The sequence below is a fragment of the Leptonotus elevatus genome, chromosome 17 (genome assembly GCF_054856555.1).
Source record: "Leptonotus elevatus isolate MCC_2025b chromosome 17, RoL_Lele_1.0, whole genome shotgun sequence".
NCBI lineage: Eukaryota > Metazoa > Chordata > Actinopteri > Syngnathiformes > Syngnathidae > Leptonotus > Leptonotus elevatus.
Genome location: NC_141255.1, coordinates 5593883 through 5611843, shown reverse-complemented (window position 1 = coordinate 5611843; position 17961 = coordinate 5593883). Strand labels below are relative to the sequence as shown.

The following is a 17961-nucleotide window of genomic DNA, read 5'->3' as shown; positions in this document are numbered from 1 at the left end:
AAACTTAGCTATATTCTAATGCCAATTGCTGCATAACGGAAACAGATAGAAACATACTTTTTAAGAGACTCTAGTTTTTCTTTTGGTAGGTTCCATGTTTTTATAACGATAGAACACAATATTCTGTGGGCCTTGCAAAATCAGTCAAAATCCAGTAAAACAGCCGGGAGCGTAGGGGGTTGCTTCAGTGAAAATGGCTGGGAGTGAATGAGTTAAGAATCCTGTAATATTGATTGCAATAATTAAGTCAAATTGTCCTAATATTGGTTCATTAAATTTATTTACTTTCTTTTATTCACGTATTTAATTAAATAATGCTAAATGATTTATTGTAAATAAACTCTAATAGTAAAATAAACAATTTTGCAAACAGTGGTGCCTGATACGACTTCACAACAAGAGGCGGTTTGGCAGATAGTAAACTATTCTTAAAAAAAAAAAAGAGATGCTTATTGCCACTCACAATTAAAGTTTACTGTCAAACAAAACAATTACACATTGTGTATCTAAATCATCTAAAAACTCATCTTAATGCAAACACATGCAATGGAACAACACATGTAGACTGACCAATACTCTGCCATATATTCTTTATCCTCTGCACAGAGTGATTATTATTATTACTATCTTACTGAGGAGCTAAGAGCATTTCCACGTACTGTTGATCTGTATTATACTGCACCCAAATGGCCAAGACGCACACACCAGAAGGAGCAGCACAATTCCATTGAATTGAAGCAAAAAACGTGGTTGAATTCTTTACATTGTATTTAAATATGTCATGACTGTATTTTTCTAATTAATTATGTACATAGTGCGTTTTATCTTATTAAAAACACATTTTTGTTGTTTTATTTAAAAATTAATGCTACAGTTTGTTAAAAATATTTCATACGTAATTGAACGATAACCTTATGATCTGGTCCACCTGTCCATTTAAATTCAAATGTGACCCTCGTCCACGGAAGTTTGTTCACCTCTGATTAAAAAAATAAAAATAAAAAATCTTCAGCAAAAAGAAAGCGTCAACTAATCTGATCCAATATAATCCTCAATTTCAAGTGAATCCATGTAGGATTAACAGATGTATAAACCGTTTCTAAATGTTTGAAGCTATGCGTTCCTTTGAACTGAAAGTAGTGGAGAGAGACAATCGTGTGCACGTGTTGCTCATTATGGTGCACTCGGTGGGTAGGTGGCTCGCTTAACGCCGCAAATCTTTCAAACTCGTGACGGCTTTTCAAAGTCATTAGGCTGGTCTCGCTCTGCTGATTTGACACGCAAGCTGCACGGCGCCGCACGTTCGTAAATTGCGTGGCTCGTCGCTTGGAGATGGGGTGAGGGTTCATCGAGTTTGCCACAACTTCACTCTCAGCAACCCTGTTTGGTTTTAATGCACGTTGGCCTGTTTTGGCATTCTGAGCCACCCGCACTGGCCATTATTAGCTCTGACAAGCCATTCGTTCCAATTATAATTAGCCTCCAAAATGTGAGCTAGTAAGCACGGCGAGTGTAAGTGAAATTGATTGTGTCTCACCGAAGCACTCGGCAAGTGCCAAGTGATGATCTCAGCACCTACGAGATGTGCAGGTACTTGCTACACACAGGCATGAAGGCCAGAAAACCTGGTGAACGCTCCCAACCAATCTTTATCATCAAATAGAAGTTTGAGAAACGCACTGAGACCGTCCTGCATTATGTGAATTGGTCTGAATTGCCTAGTACCTGGCGATTCGATTAGTTTCCCGATTCATAGGTCACAATTCGATTCAATACCGATTAATCCCGATACGAATCTATAAATTGATTATTGCGATTTTTTTTTTTAACTCAAATTTAGAAAATACAAATCAGTAAACTTCTACATGTACACTGTAAGATTTGTATGAAAATGTATCTATCTGAAAATTCAGGCTTATAACTGAGCCACTGCATTTAACAAACAGGTTGCAGTCTGTTTCATGTTTGAACAATACTGAAATAAAATATTAAGGCTTAATGTTCCATTAATATAACATTCTTCCATGCTTAATGTGTGAATCATAACCCTCAGTAAGACGTTTTGTTGAATATTTCCATAAAAAAATTGTTTAAAAATCGGTTCGGCCGCATTGAATCGATTCGAGAATTGCGTGATGTAATATTGCGATATATTGCCGAATCGATTTTTTCTAACACCCCTAGTCTGAACCAACTTAGATATACTGTACATATTAGTGTTGAAGACGTCCTCATAACATTAAATGTCAAAATAATTAACACATAACAGGTACTCGTCAAATTTGGCAGGCAAAATACATTGATAAAAAAAGCCTTTTTAATTAAGCGATTAATCGTGATGAATCAAAATTCTAAAATATGATCATCTGATTAAGAAATGTAACCGTTTGACAGTTCTATTTTTGAGCTAACTGTTTTTAGAGTGCAAATCTCAAGACAACATTTTTCTTAAAATTGTATGAAATGAGTGACAATTTTCTATTCGTTTCATTTCAAAACAGCCACAACACGATTACCTTGAAATAAGGGCAATACCGACACCCCCAATTGGTACTCGCCCATCTCTACAAAAGATAAACTTTACAAATTACTTTGTCTTTAAATATTTGTTTCACGTAGTCACTGTTAGAACATATGTATTTGTGTGTTGGATGTGTGCCTTCAAGGGGCGTGGCCTAGTGAAGGACATTATGAGATGAGTGAATTGCTAGCATTGTCATTTTGTATTTGCATGTTCCACTGTTTGTCTTTTTCAAAAAAAAAAAAAAAAACTGCAAAAATATTGACCAAGTCAGGGTTCCACCCTCCTCCAATTATGTTCTGGAAGCAAAAAGTATGAAGAACATTTCAATGAGGGCCTTATGAAATGATAAAGAGCCTTGAACTAAATGGTGAAAGAACTCTTGTAAGTTTCTTAGAGGAAAAAGGGAGGAAATAGCAGACTGTTAACCTTGAAAAATAAATTTAGCTGACACACAAGCAAAGATATTAATAGGTAGGAAACATCCGTTCTACTGTGAGTGCAGTAAATCAGCTAGCATACATAAGCTAGCCATCCAAAAGCGCCGGATTTTACGGGCGCTGCGTGTTTACCTGGCGCAGGTTGCGGGTGACGCGCACGTCGTGCCAGCCGTTGTCGTTGAACTTGCCGTTGACGGGCTCCACCAGGGCCTCGAAGGCCCCGGAGCCCAAATTGATGACCAGCCAGACGGCGCCGCTCTTCAGCGACAGGTTGACGTAGTCGGCCGACTTGCCCGTGTGGAGCATGAGGCCGTTGCGCTGCAGCGTACGGAACGACAGCGTGATCTCGTCCGTGCTGCTCTGGATCGGTGTCAGCGACAGGTCGTAGCAGAAGAACTCGTTGCCCTTGAAGGTTGCTACGGATTCTTCCTTTCCTGTGAGGGGGGGACAACGTCAAAACATGAAATGAGACACACCACCAGCATCATAGAAGAAGAAACTGAACTCTGACCCGAAGACACTTTCATTTTAAACCTATCGTCCAACATTACACTTAAAAATAAATGCTCACATATTATGGATATCACATATTCACTCTCTCGACCTGGATTTGCACCCTCCCCATTCAGTTGCTTCTCCGCACATTAATTTGTACACACCTCCGATCTATATTGCCGGATGAAACCAATTAGCTGTGCTTATTGACTGCGATGATGCAGCTCGTATAAAAATGTCTCCACCGAAATGTCTTTCGGGTGATAAATCAGCGAGAAATTCGGCAGTGTTTCATCTGTGAGATGAATTGATTTGCATCACAGAAAAGTAGGATACAAGAAACAAAGTGAGGTGAATACATAATGGGTGATCAAAAATCCTGTGAGGAGAACGCGACTTGCTTCCGCAACAAATCACTGCAAAATTGGCAGTGTTAATTCTACACCTACAGAGTTATATTTGACACCTCAAAAGTGTTAAAACAACGTTTTTGAAAGTGTTTTTTTTTTTTTTACACCAAGATAAAAACAACTCTGACGGTAGTTAAAATGTCATACTATTCAACACTGGTCAGTGTTAAACAGCAATTACTCTTCGTCGTTCATTGAAATGTGCAAAGGCGGGGATGAGTTATATCTCTTCAGAGTTAATCTAACACTGGGTGATCAACTCTGTAAAATAACACCAATTAACTCTGAAAATATGACAAAATTACACTTCAGGAGTTCAAATAAACTCCCAAAAATTTAACTCTGAAATGTTAACACTCCAATTTTTTTGCTGTGAGGACTGGGTTCAAGTGGTGGATCATCAAATCTGGTTCCATTCCAGCAAAATTACAGGTGATAGACAAAACCACATAAAGGTATTGCCACAAGCAGGCATGCCAGATACGACACCCATTTGTCGTAGCGGTGCACATTCACAACCTGTGATGGTTAAAGATGAGTAAATGTCATCATCGCCTGGAGGGCAAACCCAACACACAAACAAAAACGCGTACATGCGCTCACATCGAGCCGACCGCTTTATGATGGCTGAGATGGAGAAACGTCTCTTAAAGGCGCATTTTCTCTCAAAATTGACATTCTGAGCAATCGCAAGTGAAGTGTGAATTGACACAGAAAAGAGCTATTAAAGAAGAAGCAGAACGAGATAGACGGAACGGTGCGAGAAGGGGGAAGGCGGGGCGGCGCCTGAAACAAATACAAAAGTAAATCCCCTTGAGGGAAGCCTTGTGGCGATGCTGATGTTGGCAGCGCGAAAGCAGCCATTTTCAATTATGGACAAGCTAAGTATGTTAACAGTGAGTGGCGTGTGATTTGCCTCCGTGAGCTGACTGCACACTTTCTTTTGTTTACGCCTCTTTAGTAAACACAAGGCTGAGAGTGCCAGATAAGCCGAAAAGGAGACCGCCACGAGCTCAGATACTGTCCACTGGTATTACCAACACCAGGAAGGTTACGTCTCCATTTGCAATTATTTGCTAATAGTGATGAGATGTCACTTCAGCTTTCGTAAAATCTCATCAGAACCAGCAATTACCTCCACCTTCTTAGCTGTCTTTAAACATCGTGTGCCGCCGTGGAGACATAGGCTTAACGTGATAGCTTGATGGAAGTCAGGACCTACACATGAACCGGAGACTTAAGTGCCGTCAAGGTCTCAATTAGCCTCACAGTAAGACTTGGTTACATGGAGGAGAGTGGCCATTTGAAATGGAGCTACACATAATAGCCTCTTTATTATTCATTTACTGTCTGCTTTCTGATTGCTGCACCTTTGGGGTCACGGGAAGTCTGTTTAAGGAGGGGTGAGGACATGGTTCCACACACAACCAACAATGGCTAGGTTATGTGAAGAAGATTCACTCATTTTCTCCCTTCACTGTAACATCTTTTTACACTAGAACACACCTGCGAGCGAGGCCACAATGGCACCACCTGCCGCGCTAAGTTTCTGAAGGAGCACTTCACTTTCAAAGAGAGAAGATACAGCGGGGGACAAAATGCCCGCACACAAGCGCTCGCTTGTCTATCGTGGCCAACAACATGACACGCGTGATCCGCGGATATTTACAACATGTCTCCACTTTGATCCGCGGATATTTACAACATGTCTCCACTTGACACGCACACTGCGCCACAAATGGCGGTAATAAAAAAGGCGCACATAAAATGTTTTATATCAATGTCGTTGTCAGCTCCTCGAGCGGATGTTACAGTCATAAAGGCGGAACGTGTCCTAGCTTGATTAGCGCCCTATGCGAGACCCCCTTTGGTGAAGATGTCCTACTTCCTTGACATCATAACCTCTTATTTCAATGTTTATTAACATGATTTAATATTATTTCAAATAAAGAGGACTTGACTTAAAATCATTGAAAGCGCCTTGGGGCAACAAATTTCCCGTACAAATGGCAATGGTTTAAATTTTAGGGACCAATAAAAAACAATTTTCATTTTGATTGTTTATTATTGAGGCATAGAGGTCTTGTTGGTTCCTAATGTAATGGTTTTGTTGTAACGTTGTATTTGCATTGAGTGTATGTTGTTTATTAGCACCCTACAGTGGTCAAATGTGTGGTGTATATCAGATTGTGTACTCATTGCCTACATAAGGCTGTGGTAAAATGTGTAATTTGCCAATAAATAAAAAAAGAAAATGAAACAAGATGAGTCATTTAAGACGTTAGCATTTGTTAGCATTTTATGCCAGCAGACATGAGTTTTGCTCATCATTAAGCTACTGTAACTATGTTAGCATACCTTTGTTGTTTATTTTAATTCATGTTATATAGTATGATTCATGTTCTGAACACTGTAAGAACTGCACTTTACGGTGTGTTAATTGGAAGTTTTTCTTCACGTTTTGACACAGATGTATGCTAATATAGCTAGAAATGAATGTAAGGCAGACATGGTTAAAGTAATGTAACTGGAATACTTTTGGATTACTCCAATATTGAGTATGCTCATGAAGACAAAATGAAAATAAATATCACCACAATATATATTCTATACAATGTGCCCCTGCTATTTGCGGGTGATAGGGAACCGGGCAGCCTACAAATAGCAAAAATCCTTGTGTAATTAAAAAGCATGTAGGCTATTGATTGAGGGCCATAAGCTGTTTTCGAACTGTCACTGAAAGCAACCACACCTCACAGTTAGCTAGATAGATAGCCAGCCAGATAGACATCCATCCATCCATCCATCCATCCATCCATCCATCCATCCATCCAATTATGATGACAATGTGTGACAACTGCAAAATTAACTTTTATCCCAGCCACAAGTTTAGCTGTGTATATGTTGTGTATGATGTTTAAATAGTGAACTGGTGGGAGGAAGATTTGTTTGGAAGGTGTAACTCACATTATGGTTGTAGGCTAGCGGGCTAGCTAGCAAGAAGCTACAGCGCGTAGCGTGCCGCTGGACTCTCAGCTCAAAATTTTCGCTCCGAGTAAGTTCCAGTGAATACCGGCCGCCATTTCCTCTTCCCGATGTGAAGCTTTTTCAAACTGCCCGCGTGTGGAGGACACGACTATTCAATTTGTTTGTCCCCACCTCCCTGACATGTCGCAATGGTCCCAATCGCCGGGGCGCGCGCTCTCTCTCTCTCTCTCTCTCTCTCTCTCTCTCTCTCTCTCTCTCTCTCTCTCTCTCTCTCTCTCTCTATCTCTCTCTCGTAGAAATTTTAATCCCCATTAATAAAAATAAAAATTAATAAATGTACCTGTAATCTTATTACATGTTTTTTCCTGTAACTGTAACGGAATACAATTCCCTTTTTTTGTCATCTGATTGCTCCCAAAGCCTGAAGGCAGACATAATACACATTGTTCTAATGTTGTACTGTATTTCTACTTTGTCAATTGCAGTTTTACAAAAACAAAAGAAAAGATCGTATCAAAACATCTCCTCTGTTAACTGTCGAGCTGGGTAGAGCAGTAATGCATCTGGAACACCTAATGAAGTGTCCATGTGTGAGTGATGAATCTTTTGGACATGGAACAGTAGATGCAGCGATGCCTCTGATCAACCACTTGACTTAATTGCTAAAAGCGAAGTCAACACGGCATTGTGATGCTTTGTTCAAAGCGGTGACTAAGTGCGGTGGCGGATGTCATGTGTTTAAAGAGCCCTTGGTGTTTGAGGACTCTTGATTGGATTCAGTTTTTTATTACATTATTTTCCTCCTCCACCTTTCAATGTTGCTCCAGGTCAAATTTTGAGTATGTGTTTGTGTTAATTTAATCTGTTGATTGACAGCATTTGAAGGTCTTTGCATACTGGTGTGCATATTAAATTGGCGGACTGGATATTGAGAACATCTAAGATAAAAATACATGTTTTGACCCCAGTGCCAAAGGTTTATCACGTGGAATTGTAATGACAAACCTTCACCTCCATTGTCTTACACCACACGCTCACTCTTGAGGAAATTTGCAGTGGAAGCGCATACAACACTTGATGCAGGTGAAACAGTTACCTTTAATTGTCTGTCACCAGCAAGCACAATATCACGGCGTGGCAGTGTTTATGACCCTGCATCTATTTGGTGCTCTAATTTCATCTTTGTTTTTCCCCCTCCACAAGTCTTTGCAGCATTATGAGCTAAAAGTAACTTATGGTTATATACCGTATATGTAAAAACAAGGGTGGCTTGTCAAATGTGCTCGGCTGTGTTAAGAAAAAGTGCATTGTGCCAAATGAACTACCGCGATCACTTGACAAGCCATTTCAACAGCAGGCATTTTATTTTGCAGATACACACAACCCAGTGAGACTGCAGTGAGAATCTCTAATGAAGACCAATTTAAAATGAATAAATAAATACAACAATATCTAAATAAAGAAGCACAGCGTGTGTCTGAAAGTGTGGGGGAGGGAATTTAAGGGAAAAAAAACAAGGAATTAAAAGAGTTGGAATATAATCTTTTTTTTTTATTGTGATTGCAGAGGGTATGATCCTTTTTCGTTTGTCTGGCGGTTCATTTACCGGTAAATCATGTAAAAATGTGACTAACACTAGGACATCTGTTTATTTGCATGTTGTGCTAGGGCTCACAAATTATGTCTGTGTATAATTATTGTTTGATTTTTACCCATTTTCAACAAACTGCCAAATGTAACATTTTTAACAAAACTTTTTGATTTAATTTGTAAGCCAACAAAAATCACCAATGGAGGAAGCCCCATATAAAATCTCACTTCTGGGTCCCACATCGAGTAGGGCCCACCACGCTGTGGTATCCTATCTCCGATTATGTTAAGGTTCATTTACACACACACAGACAAAAAAAATACACACACAACGCTGCAATAACCGGCTGGTGCGATTGGACAAATGAGCTGTTAGTTGCTTACTCTTGGGGGTTATTGACAAGAGAAGCAGCAGTTGTGCCGGTGCACTGTTTGTCTAATAACCAAGGCTACGTTTTCAATTTCACATCTCACTGAACAGCCTGCTTAGACTCGTGAGATTGATATGACATCAGGCTCTGCAAGAGATTTTGCGTGTGTGTGTGTGTGTGTGTGTGTGTGCGCATGCGTGTGTGGTTGAGGAAAGACTCACAGTTTCACAGTCAACACGAGTCAAACAGGCTGAAACTGACAGTACTCTGGCACTCTGGTATCGAATTCCATGCCGTCACATTGGCTGCAAGTTTTAGTTTGATTGTAAACAAACAACTGCAGTTTTCATGACAGCTTGTCGTCGTAATTCCAATAACAATAAATATCACCTCTAAAATGCTTTAATATAATGCAAATTTAGCTAAGAGAATAAAGGGTTGAAACTAAAAATAAAGAGAACGTGAACAGAGCGGTTGTAAAATGTTTGAAACGGGCTAGCATGACGCAAAACAAACGCTAAATGGTAAATTTCGAAAATCATTAGGCTATTTACAACAGAATGAATGGCGCATTTCACATTTGAATTTTATATTATTGGCTGCCATTACACCATCTATTGCAGTTTAAAACCTGGAAAGAAAGAAAAACGTCCATATGGGTTTAAACGATCCCTCTCTTCTAGTTACTGATGGGATGATGATAAAAAAATAATAATAATCTGATTCTAGGCCATTGGCACATCAAGACTAGTTTGTCATGATCGAAGCAAAGCGGCAGTAAAGAGTTTCATCCTTGCTTGCATCTGGAGATGACACATGGAGAAAAAAGGTGCCGTATGGGATGGCAGAGGCAAAGAAGGAAGAGGAGGAGACAATGTCACCGTGTCAGCTATTCCCTGGAACAAGGGAGGGCTGAAGAAAAGAGGAAAGTGTGTTAACCTTCCATCACTCCTCGCTTCCTCTGATCCCAACGTCGAGCAACACAACTCCCTCAAGAAGCATTTCTATCATTTTTGTACATCCCCCACCATGAATATTTGAGAAGGAAAGTCTCTACACATGCACGCGCACGTGCACGCACTATTTGAACCAAAGCATTCCTGACAAGCACAATTAAAGAGTTACTGAAATGAACATTGACTGGTCACCGATTTGCTTTGAGCCCCATCCGTTTTGTGATTTTATTCAATTATAGCTCGCTCTTGTGACTCACTCACACACAACCCGAAAATATTATCACCGCACAAACACACACAAGCTACAAAGCACAGTTAAAAGTAATAGGCCCTTGCACTAAAAATGTAAACGTTATAGGAATATATATATATATATATAGATAGATATATCTATATATATATATTAGGGGTGTCAAAATTACTGTGTTAATTTTGAGTTAATTTAAAGTTCCATTAACGCCACACATTTTTTAACGCGCAATTAATGACCGCCCCTTAATTGGGAAGCCTGTACTAGGGGAATTCCAGTCACAACGCAGCAGATACATCCACATCAAAATTTTGCAGTAATACATTTAATAATAATGCATATATTTGTGGAGACTGGGGTCAAGTTGTATTTTACAGTTTTTAAAAATGTACAGAATTTTGCAAGTTACTTCATGGTAAAGATAAGGTAGCGATTAATATGAAAAGAAAAATGCCCTGAGCTGAGCTTCGGACAAATACAATTATGCCATCTAGTGGCAGAAAAATTACCTAAACACAAATCAATATCACACTTGTTTTTTTACAGTACAGTACATCTTTTTAATTGCAACTCAATTTGATGAATTATGAAATTACTGTATCAATGATAAAGATGCAGCCATATTTCTAACTATATCCCTCCACGGATATCTTTGTGTCCATTTCCACCATCCTTCCTCCTCCCGTGCTCCTAATCTTTCCCTATAAGTTTGTTGCCTGCGCCTCAGCACGCCATCCCCGCGCTACCTTTTCTCGCCAGCCCACTTTCTCCCTCCTGTCACAGCTCATTCTCTCCCTCCCACACCAGCTGCGTGAAGAACAGGCCCGCCATGCCAAGTGCCATTTGATTAGCCTCTTTCTGGCAGGCACAGTAATTGTTGGGACAAGTCCTCTCTTTCCTCTTCTTGTCGCCGGCCCCCTCCCTCGTCAATGTATCTCTTTCTTTTCTTCATCAACTCCTCATCATTGGATTTTGCATTCACAGTTAATGTCTTTCACATTTATCCAGGATGATTCCTATCCTCCCACATATTCCAGGCTCTCCATATTTAAAACACACACATTGATTCCTCATCACTTTGAGTGTCTTGCATTTATTTTCTTTGGTGTCCCCATTTTACCTCTTTGCATACATTTTTATCAAGACGTGTACGAGTTAGATTGTGAGGTTGTTTACTAGTTAGGCCAATCCTTGTCAGAGTGTGTCTGGGTTTCGATCGAACCCAAGTTAAGAATCACTGTTATATGCTATACATGCTTTCCTATTCTGCAGCGGACTAGCTAAACAACCAAAGCTAACGGTCATCCTTCATAGTGGTTAATGACTTTCAAGCAGCACGCATCAGTTGGAACAAGCTTGACTGACACATGACATCAGTGGTCTTGACAGCGTGGACTGCGGGGGGCAGAAGACACAAGGAAGTGACCTGGGGAGACACGATGAGCACTCTTTTTTTTTTGTAGTCATCATTCTCTTACTAATGCACCCCATCTACGACCTTTTGTACGTCCAAAACACACATTGGCACCAACATAAAGTCACGTCTGCCCACAGGGCGGGGAATTGCTTCACGGTGTTACACCAGACTCCTTTCCGTACAGTGCAGTCAAACCAAATTGATTTGCGTTCACATTTTCTAAATGTGGTTCTTCACCGTGTGGAGAGTATTTTCATGGTGAAAGCCAGGCAAGCGATATATAAATAATGCGGGGTTTCAAGCTTTCACAGAGAATAACACATCAACTATGGCGCAAACAACCTGGGCAATGAAAAAGACAATATGACCTCTTTGGTTATGGCAAAACTCTGAGCCCCTCTCCTCGGAAAAGACACACCATTCATTTTTCAAAGTAGAGCATGACTTACATTTTTTTTGTGTCCTCTGTGACATCCCAAATAGAAATCAATGTGTCTGGCACAACGTTGCAGCCCGATGCATTAAATGTGGAATCGATAACTAATGTCACAGTCATTTTTCCTCATCCCCCGACCAATGGGATACGATGAAAGTACCTTGCACCACCTGGGAGCTGCTGGGAATTGAGACTACAGAGCAGGGCATGCTGGGATTCCTCACAGAAATTAAAAAGAACCTTAGACTCGCTGGAAATACACAGTTACTTAAAACTTTAAGACTTTTACAACTCATTGACATAATCCAGATCAATCACTCAGTTTCTTTGTAACTGAATAAAACCCTTCTCAATATGCATTATAATACAAATGATGTTGCCAGGTATTGCTCTATTCCACATTCTGCCGCAATATAATTTCTAATCCGATATAGTCAGAGTTCATAATTCTCAAGCTGTGAAGAGAAATTGCGTGGTTGAAAAGATATTCCATCATAATAAAGCGGCCCTGCAGGAATTCACATAAACACATCATACACACTATGAGGCCTGGACGTGTGCCGAGATCCTGACAAAGGAATAAACCAAATCATCCACACATATAAATTGGTAAAAATGTATGAGGGCATCCCTTCAAACCACTACAATCATAAACCTCAACCCTGTAATAATCCTCCACTCCTTCAATATTTATGGGCCAACGCTCACAATCTCCCACTTCTCTTTTATTATTTGTCAGCAGAGATGATTCAGCCTCCGGAGGGCTGCTACACACACACGGGCGGATTCGGAAAAAAACGACAGGGTCGCAGCTTATTACACTCCCTGCATCTCTATAACCAGCCTCAGGTCAACAAACATCTCTCCAAGTGCGGCAGAGGTTGAGTTTGAAGGGAGGTAAGCAGGTCTGGCAAACATCTTTATTTGTGCTTTCATATAATTTCCTTGAGCTGGTCATAATATACCTGATTGAGAAGAACCACCAACAAACACACTTGGGATATTGGAAAAAAAAATGGCGGCAATCGACCCCCAAAAAGAGCAGAAGCTTTTTTAACTTTGCAGCAGTGGCGGCTATTCAGGGGAAGGTGACCAGATGTCCCGGCTTGACCGAGACTCGCTTTGAGCCTTGTGTCCCGAGTCCCAGCGGATTTCGCCAGCCCCATTGTTTTGTCCTACTTTTACGCAGGTTCAGTCCTGGTGTCTCGTTTAAAAAAAATAAAAAATATTAGTCCAGTCAGCCAGCAAGTTGTTTGGTTCATGTGTAGGTCAATCATACAGTTGTCCTGGTGATTCATACAATAAACCAATTAAAAAGGAATTTCACTGTTAAATTCCTTCCTATTTACTTTACTTATTTACCTAGTTACCTTCCCCACAACTGACGTTGGTCATCACGCTACTTTGTTATTGAGGAGTTGGGTTGGTTTATTTCCACTGTGTGGGTTCTATAGATACAGATGGATTGATATATTTCTTTGTACAGTAAATCTAATGGTGAATGAACTGCTTTTTATATAGCGCTTTATCTACACCATATGGTGCCCAAAGCACTTTACAATGCCTTATATTCACCCATTCACACATACATTCATACACCAGTGTTCGACTCCTGCCATTCAGGGCGCTGCCATTTTCAGTGTCTTGCTCAAAGATACTTGAGGGCTGAGGATCGAATCCACAATCTCACGGTTGGGAGACGGCCACTCTATCACTGAGCCATGCCGCCCAAATATGACAAAATTACACCACGCATCTATGCAAAGTCTGCAATCTTGTGTCCAAAATGATGTCTCTTGAAGTGTCCCTGAGATGAGATTTCTTTCAGAAATGGGTGTTAGGGAGGGAGAAATTGAGAAACTGATTAAAAGGCAATAGGGGGAAAAAAATGATTTCCTATTCTGAGGGCCTGCCACATTAGATGGAGAAGGCAATGGGGTGACTGCATGCTTATTTGTCTGGTTGGGGCTATAAGCCTGCCTGTTGTAGTTGCTCATTATAGGATATTACCAGTTCATCCTCCACTATCTCCCCTTGCCACCACAGGCAGGAGGACAGGGACGCCTTGGCCAGATTACCTAAATGAAATAATCCTAATCTCTATTCACAGTTAATTACACCCACAAGAAAACATTCCCCAACAGAATGACATCATGCCCGATGGCGGAATCGGTCCTAAAGTGGTATCCGTCAAATGACCTTGAAGCGTTCAGCGTGAGGATGGCATCACCGTCAACGTGGACTCACTTCTCATGCAAATCAAAGATCCTTGCTGTGAACTTTGTGACACCTTCATGAGCTCTTTATCTCCACATTAACCCTGAGTCAGATTGGCAGCGTTGGCTTGGAGATGGGTCGCACACACTTTTGCTGCCCTCTCCTTGTACTGGGCTGTGCACTCGTCACCTTCAAGCCCCACACCTGCTCACTGTGTTTATTCTGAGCCACCCGGGAGGTGGATGGAACGTCACTCGGTTGACATCCATTAGGTCCATGTCACCCATAAATCCTTCTCCCCGTGCGCACACTTTGGCAATCGCCACATAATTACATTTCAAAGACGCAGCTCGCATTGACCTCCAGGAGGAGCTTGCCACCATAAATACCAGGCACGGTAAATCTCCCCTATGAGATTTTATGCACATGTATGCACTAGTTCAGGACCCTCGCACATGTAGATTGAATCAAATCTTGACACCCAAATGTTATCACAAGGTCCTTTGGGGACAGGGTCATTCTGTCGCTCTCCTCCACCAATCAATTGGCTACACGTCAAGAACCGCTCAGCAATTACTTGAACGAAGCACAAAAGTCACTGTTGTGTGGTTATTTCTGGTTGCTATGACCTCGCTTTGATTCTGAATGCCCTGATTGGGCTTAACTCATTCACTGAAGCAACCCCCTTCGCTCCCGGCTGTTTTACTGGATTGTGAATGATTTTGCAAGGCCCACAGAATATTGCTATAGAAACATGGAACCTACAAAAAGAAAGATTAGAGTCTCTTCTTTCATTAGGAAAAAAGTATATTTGTATCTGTTTCCGTTTTGTAGCAATTAACATTAGAATATAGGTAAGTTTCTTCATGATTCACAAATGGGTTTAAAACCGTGGAGAAAACAGATTTTTGTAACATGGCCCTGTTTGATCTCTTATATTTTGTTGCCACCTGCTGGCCGTTTTTGTAATAACTACCATTGCTTCAACCGTTCTCTTCAGTTCAGAGGCTGCATCAAAGCCTTTCGTATGCTCTAGCATTAAAAAAAAAACATAAACATATAAATATGTTTTTGGGACACTGGTAATATTTAAAATAGAACGTATTTATAAGTTTTTGTGAGCAAATGAGTTAATAAAGCAAACTGTAGGTGTGAATGCATCCTGAGAAATGGGTTTAGTTAAGAGTCCCTGTATGTTGAATTATTAACAACACTCTGGGCGAGGTAAACAGATGGGAAATCTTTGCTCAGGGAAAAAAAGAAAAAGAAAATGGTGAACAATCCCACGGGGGGCGCAGACATGTTATGCGACTGAGTGAATGCTTCACAGTGGGGAAGGGAGGTGTTATGAGGGCTAAGACTTGTTGGTTGGTGATATTTTTGTATGAAGGCCACAGAGATCATATCAAATTCGTTTCTTCATTCACTTTATTATGATAATTAAAAATGCAACCTTGCCAACATAAAATATTCTTGTGGGGATAGCTCGTGTCACTCACTGGTGTAAACACAAGCAGGTCAGAAGGACCTATTTCAATGTCCAAGCTAACTCCTTGAAATTTGTCTGTTTTTGTGCTTGGAGTAATAGTAGTAGTTCTTGAATGGTGGAGTCTAATACAGACCATAGCGCATAATGAGAAACAGCATGTGAGTGATCTGAGTCTAATTAGTTACCCTTTTGGGTCCATCTATTGGGCCCATTTGTTGGCTCATAGGTTCCCGTCTCTGTTCCTGCCCCTCAAATGGTTGCGTTACTTAAACATATTCTTCTATCTTGTAGAACAATCTTGTAATTCATCACACTTGATTAATAACAAGAGCAGAAAATTGCACAATTGTATTTCCAATCTGATACAGAACTCTCCATCTGTTCACCCCATCACTTTCAAAAAGAGGAAAATATACCCAAAAATGGAACCGAAAATGGCAGCAGCTGCTCTTGTGGGCTAATGAGTCAAAAAGGGAAAGAGCGGCTCTAATTGAGGACAAGTTGTTTACCAGAGGCTGAGACAATAAGTGAAAAACAAGCAGACTTTTTTTTTCCTTGCCTCTTTGGGATCAAACTAAACAAAGCCCAGAAGACATGTGACAACATTGGTTCAATCAGACAGTGGATGATCCATACATAGAATAATTAGGTCCTCAATATGAACAAAACAGTTTCAGTGAATGAATCAATTTATTGAACTAGCTTAAAAAAAAAAAAAAACAGAGCTCCCTTTAGACACAAATTACGAGCTGTGTTTTGAATAAAAACAAACACGTTGGCTTGAGTAAATGATGGTGGTGAACTCCAAAAGGAAAACATGCCAAATGAATGAATGAATACTGAATAGCAGGTGTTTCACATATGATTTCAAATGAATCAAACTTTATGGAAGTCCAAAAAATACAAAAAGTTTTGCTTTCATCTGTGAGCAAAACATTGGCACCTGCAGGACTGGATGCATCACTCCCACCCCCGAATAAAATATAAACCGATGCCAGGCAATGGCATGGACACCACATCACCATGGCGACTGTCTGAATTGCAGGTATTACCACAGCCAAGGAAATGCACGATGGTGACAGAAAGCGAATGAGAGGGATTTTCCTGGCACATCACAACCAGATCACAATGAACACAACGAGCTCACTCTCTCTTCCTCAGTGACTTTGTCTACACGCTGTGCTCAAAGGAAGAGAAGCTTAGCACATTATAAACTCGAGTTCAGATCCAACACTAAGAGAAATAGAGGCGGCATCCCAAAGATGGGAGCCAGAGACAAAAGAAAGTATTGATTTATCATCATCGACGCCGCCACCGAAACCAGATTGGTACCATCAATTATGTATACACCATTCAAACATGATTGCACATTTCTAATTGCCGCCCCGCTGATCTCCATAGCAACAAAGGCTCAGAGCGTCACATCAGAGTTCCCATTCCGTTGTACAATCAGTCTTTCTTCCCCCTCCCCTCGCTCTAATTTCCCTCATTTACTCTGAATCAGATATTGAAAAAAGTAAGTAATGCCCTCATTCATTTTTAATAACACTCATCTGAGAGTGTCGTTACTCTAACTCGCCCCCGCTTCCCTTTCCTTTTCAAAACCTGCGAAGTGTGTCGCCAATTGCTGCCACTGGGATTGTGTTTGGGCATGAAGGCCATTGCGCGTTTTTTAGCAACGCTAACGGTTGCCGAACGACTGCTATGTGTTCGTGTTGCATGGAAGTGTGACGGGGGGAACAAAACCATCCGCTATTCTAACATCCAACCTTGAAGGTACGGCGGATAGGCATGTTGCGGATCATATACTACGGCATTAATCATAGAAGGGCCCAACACAGCCTTGACTCATCTGCGTCTGATGTTGGATCCACAGTAGACTACCTCTTGATAATAGTGTTTCTATGGACACAAATAACCTTGACGATCTTGTGAGATTGTGTTCACATGAGTTTCACCAGGAATTTTCCATGACATCTTAGAGAGCATGCTTAGTGTTCTGAAACCAATGGCTGAAAAAAAAAATGCGAAGAATTTTGTTTATCTACGTTGAAAGTACAGCTTTACTGTGGTATAGGTAAATGGTGTTCAACTTTGTTGAGAGCTTTGCCATTTCTATTAAGACACTCAAAGCGCTTCCGGAGCAACTGGGGTTTCAGTATTTTGCTCAAGGACACTATGACATGGTCACAAGGGTCAGGGGTCGAACCCACAGCCTGTGGGTTGGGAGACAACCACTCTACCACTGAGCCATGCTGCCAATAAGCAGCAAATTCTCGAGTTTCAAATTCAGTTAAAAATCTAGTGTTAACTATTTTTTTTAGTTATTGAGTGTTGTTTTATAACATAAGGATGAAAATATACAGTTCTTGAGTTATTTT

The 17961-nt window shown here is 40.7% G+C and overlaps 1 protein-coding gene across 7 annotated transcripts in view; it reads right to left on the bottom strand.

Annotated features, from left to right (window-relative positions):
- The window catches only part of nrxn2b (neurexin 2b), a 273390-nt gene that overhangs the window by 152144 nt on the left and 103285 nt on the right, over nt 1–17961 (bottom strand). For all 7 annotated transcript variants that reach the window (XM_086058190.1, XM_086058189.1, XM_086058195.1 and 4 more), the window contains one exon: nt 3094–3395. In XM_086058190.1, coding sequence (XP_085914316.1) covers nt 3094–3395 — 302 coding nt within the window. The remainder of the gene's footprint in view (nt 1–3093; nt 3396–17961) is intronic.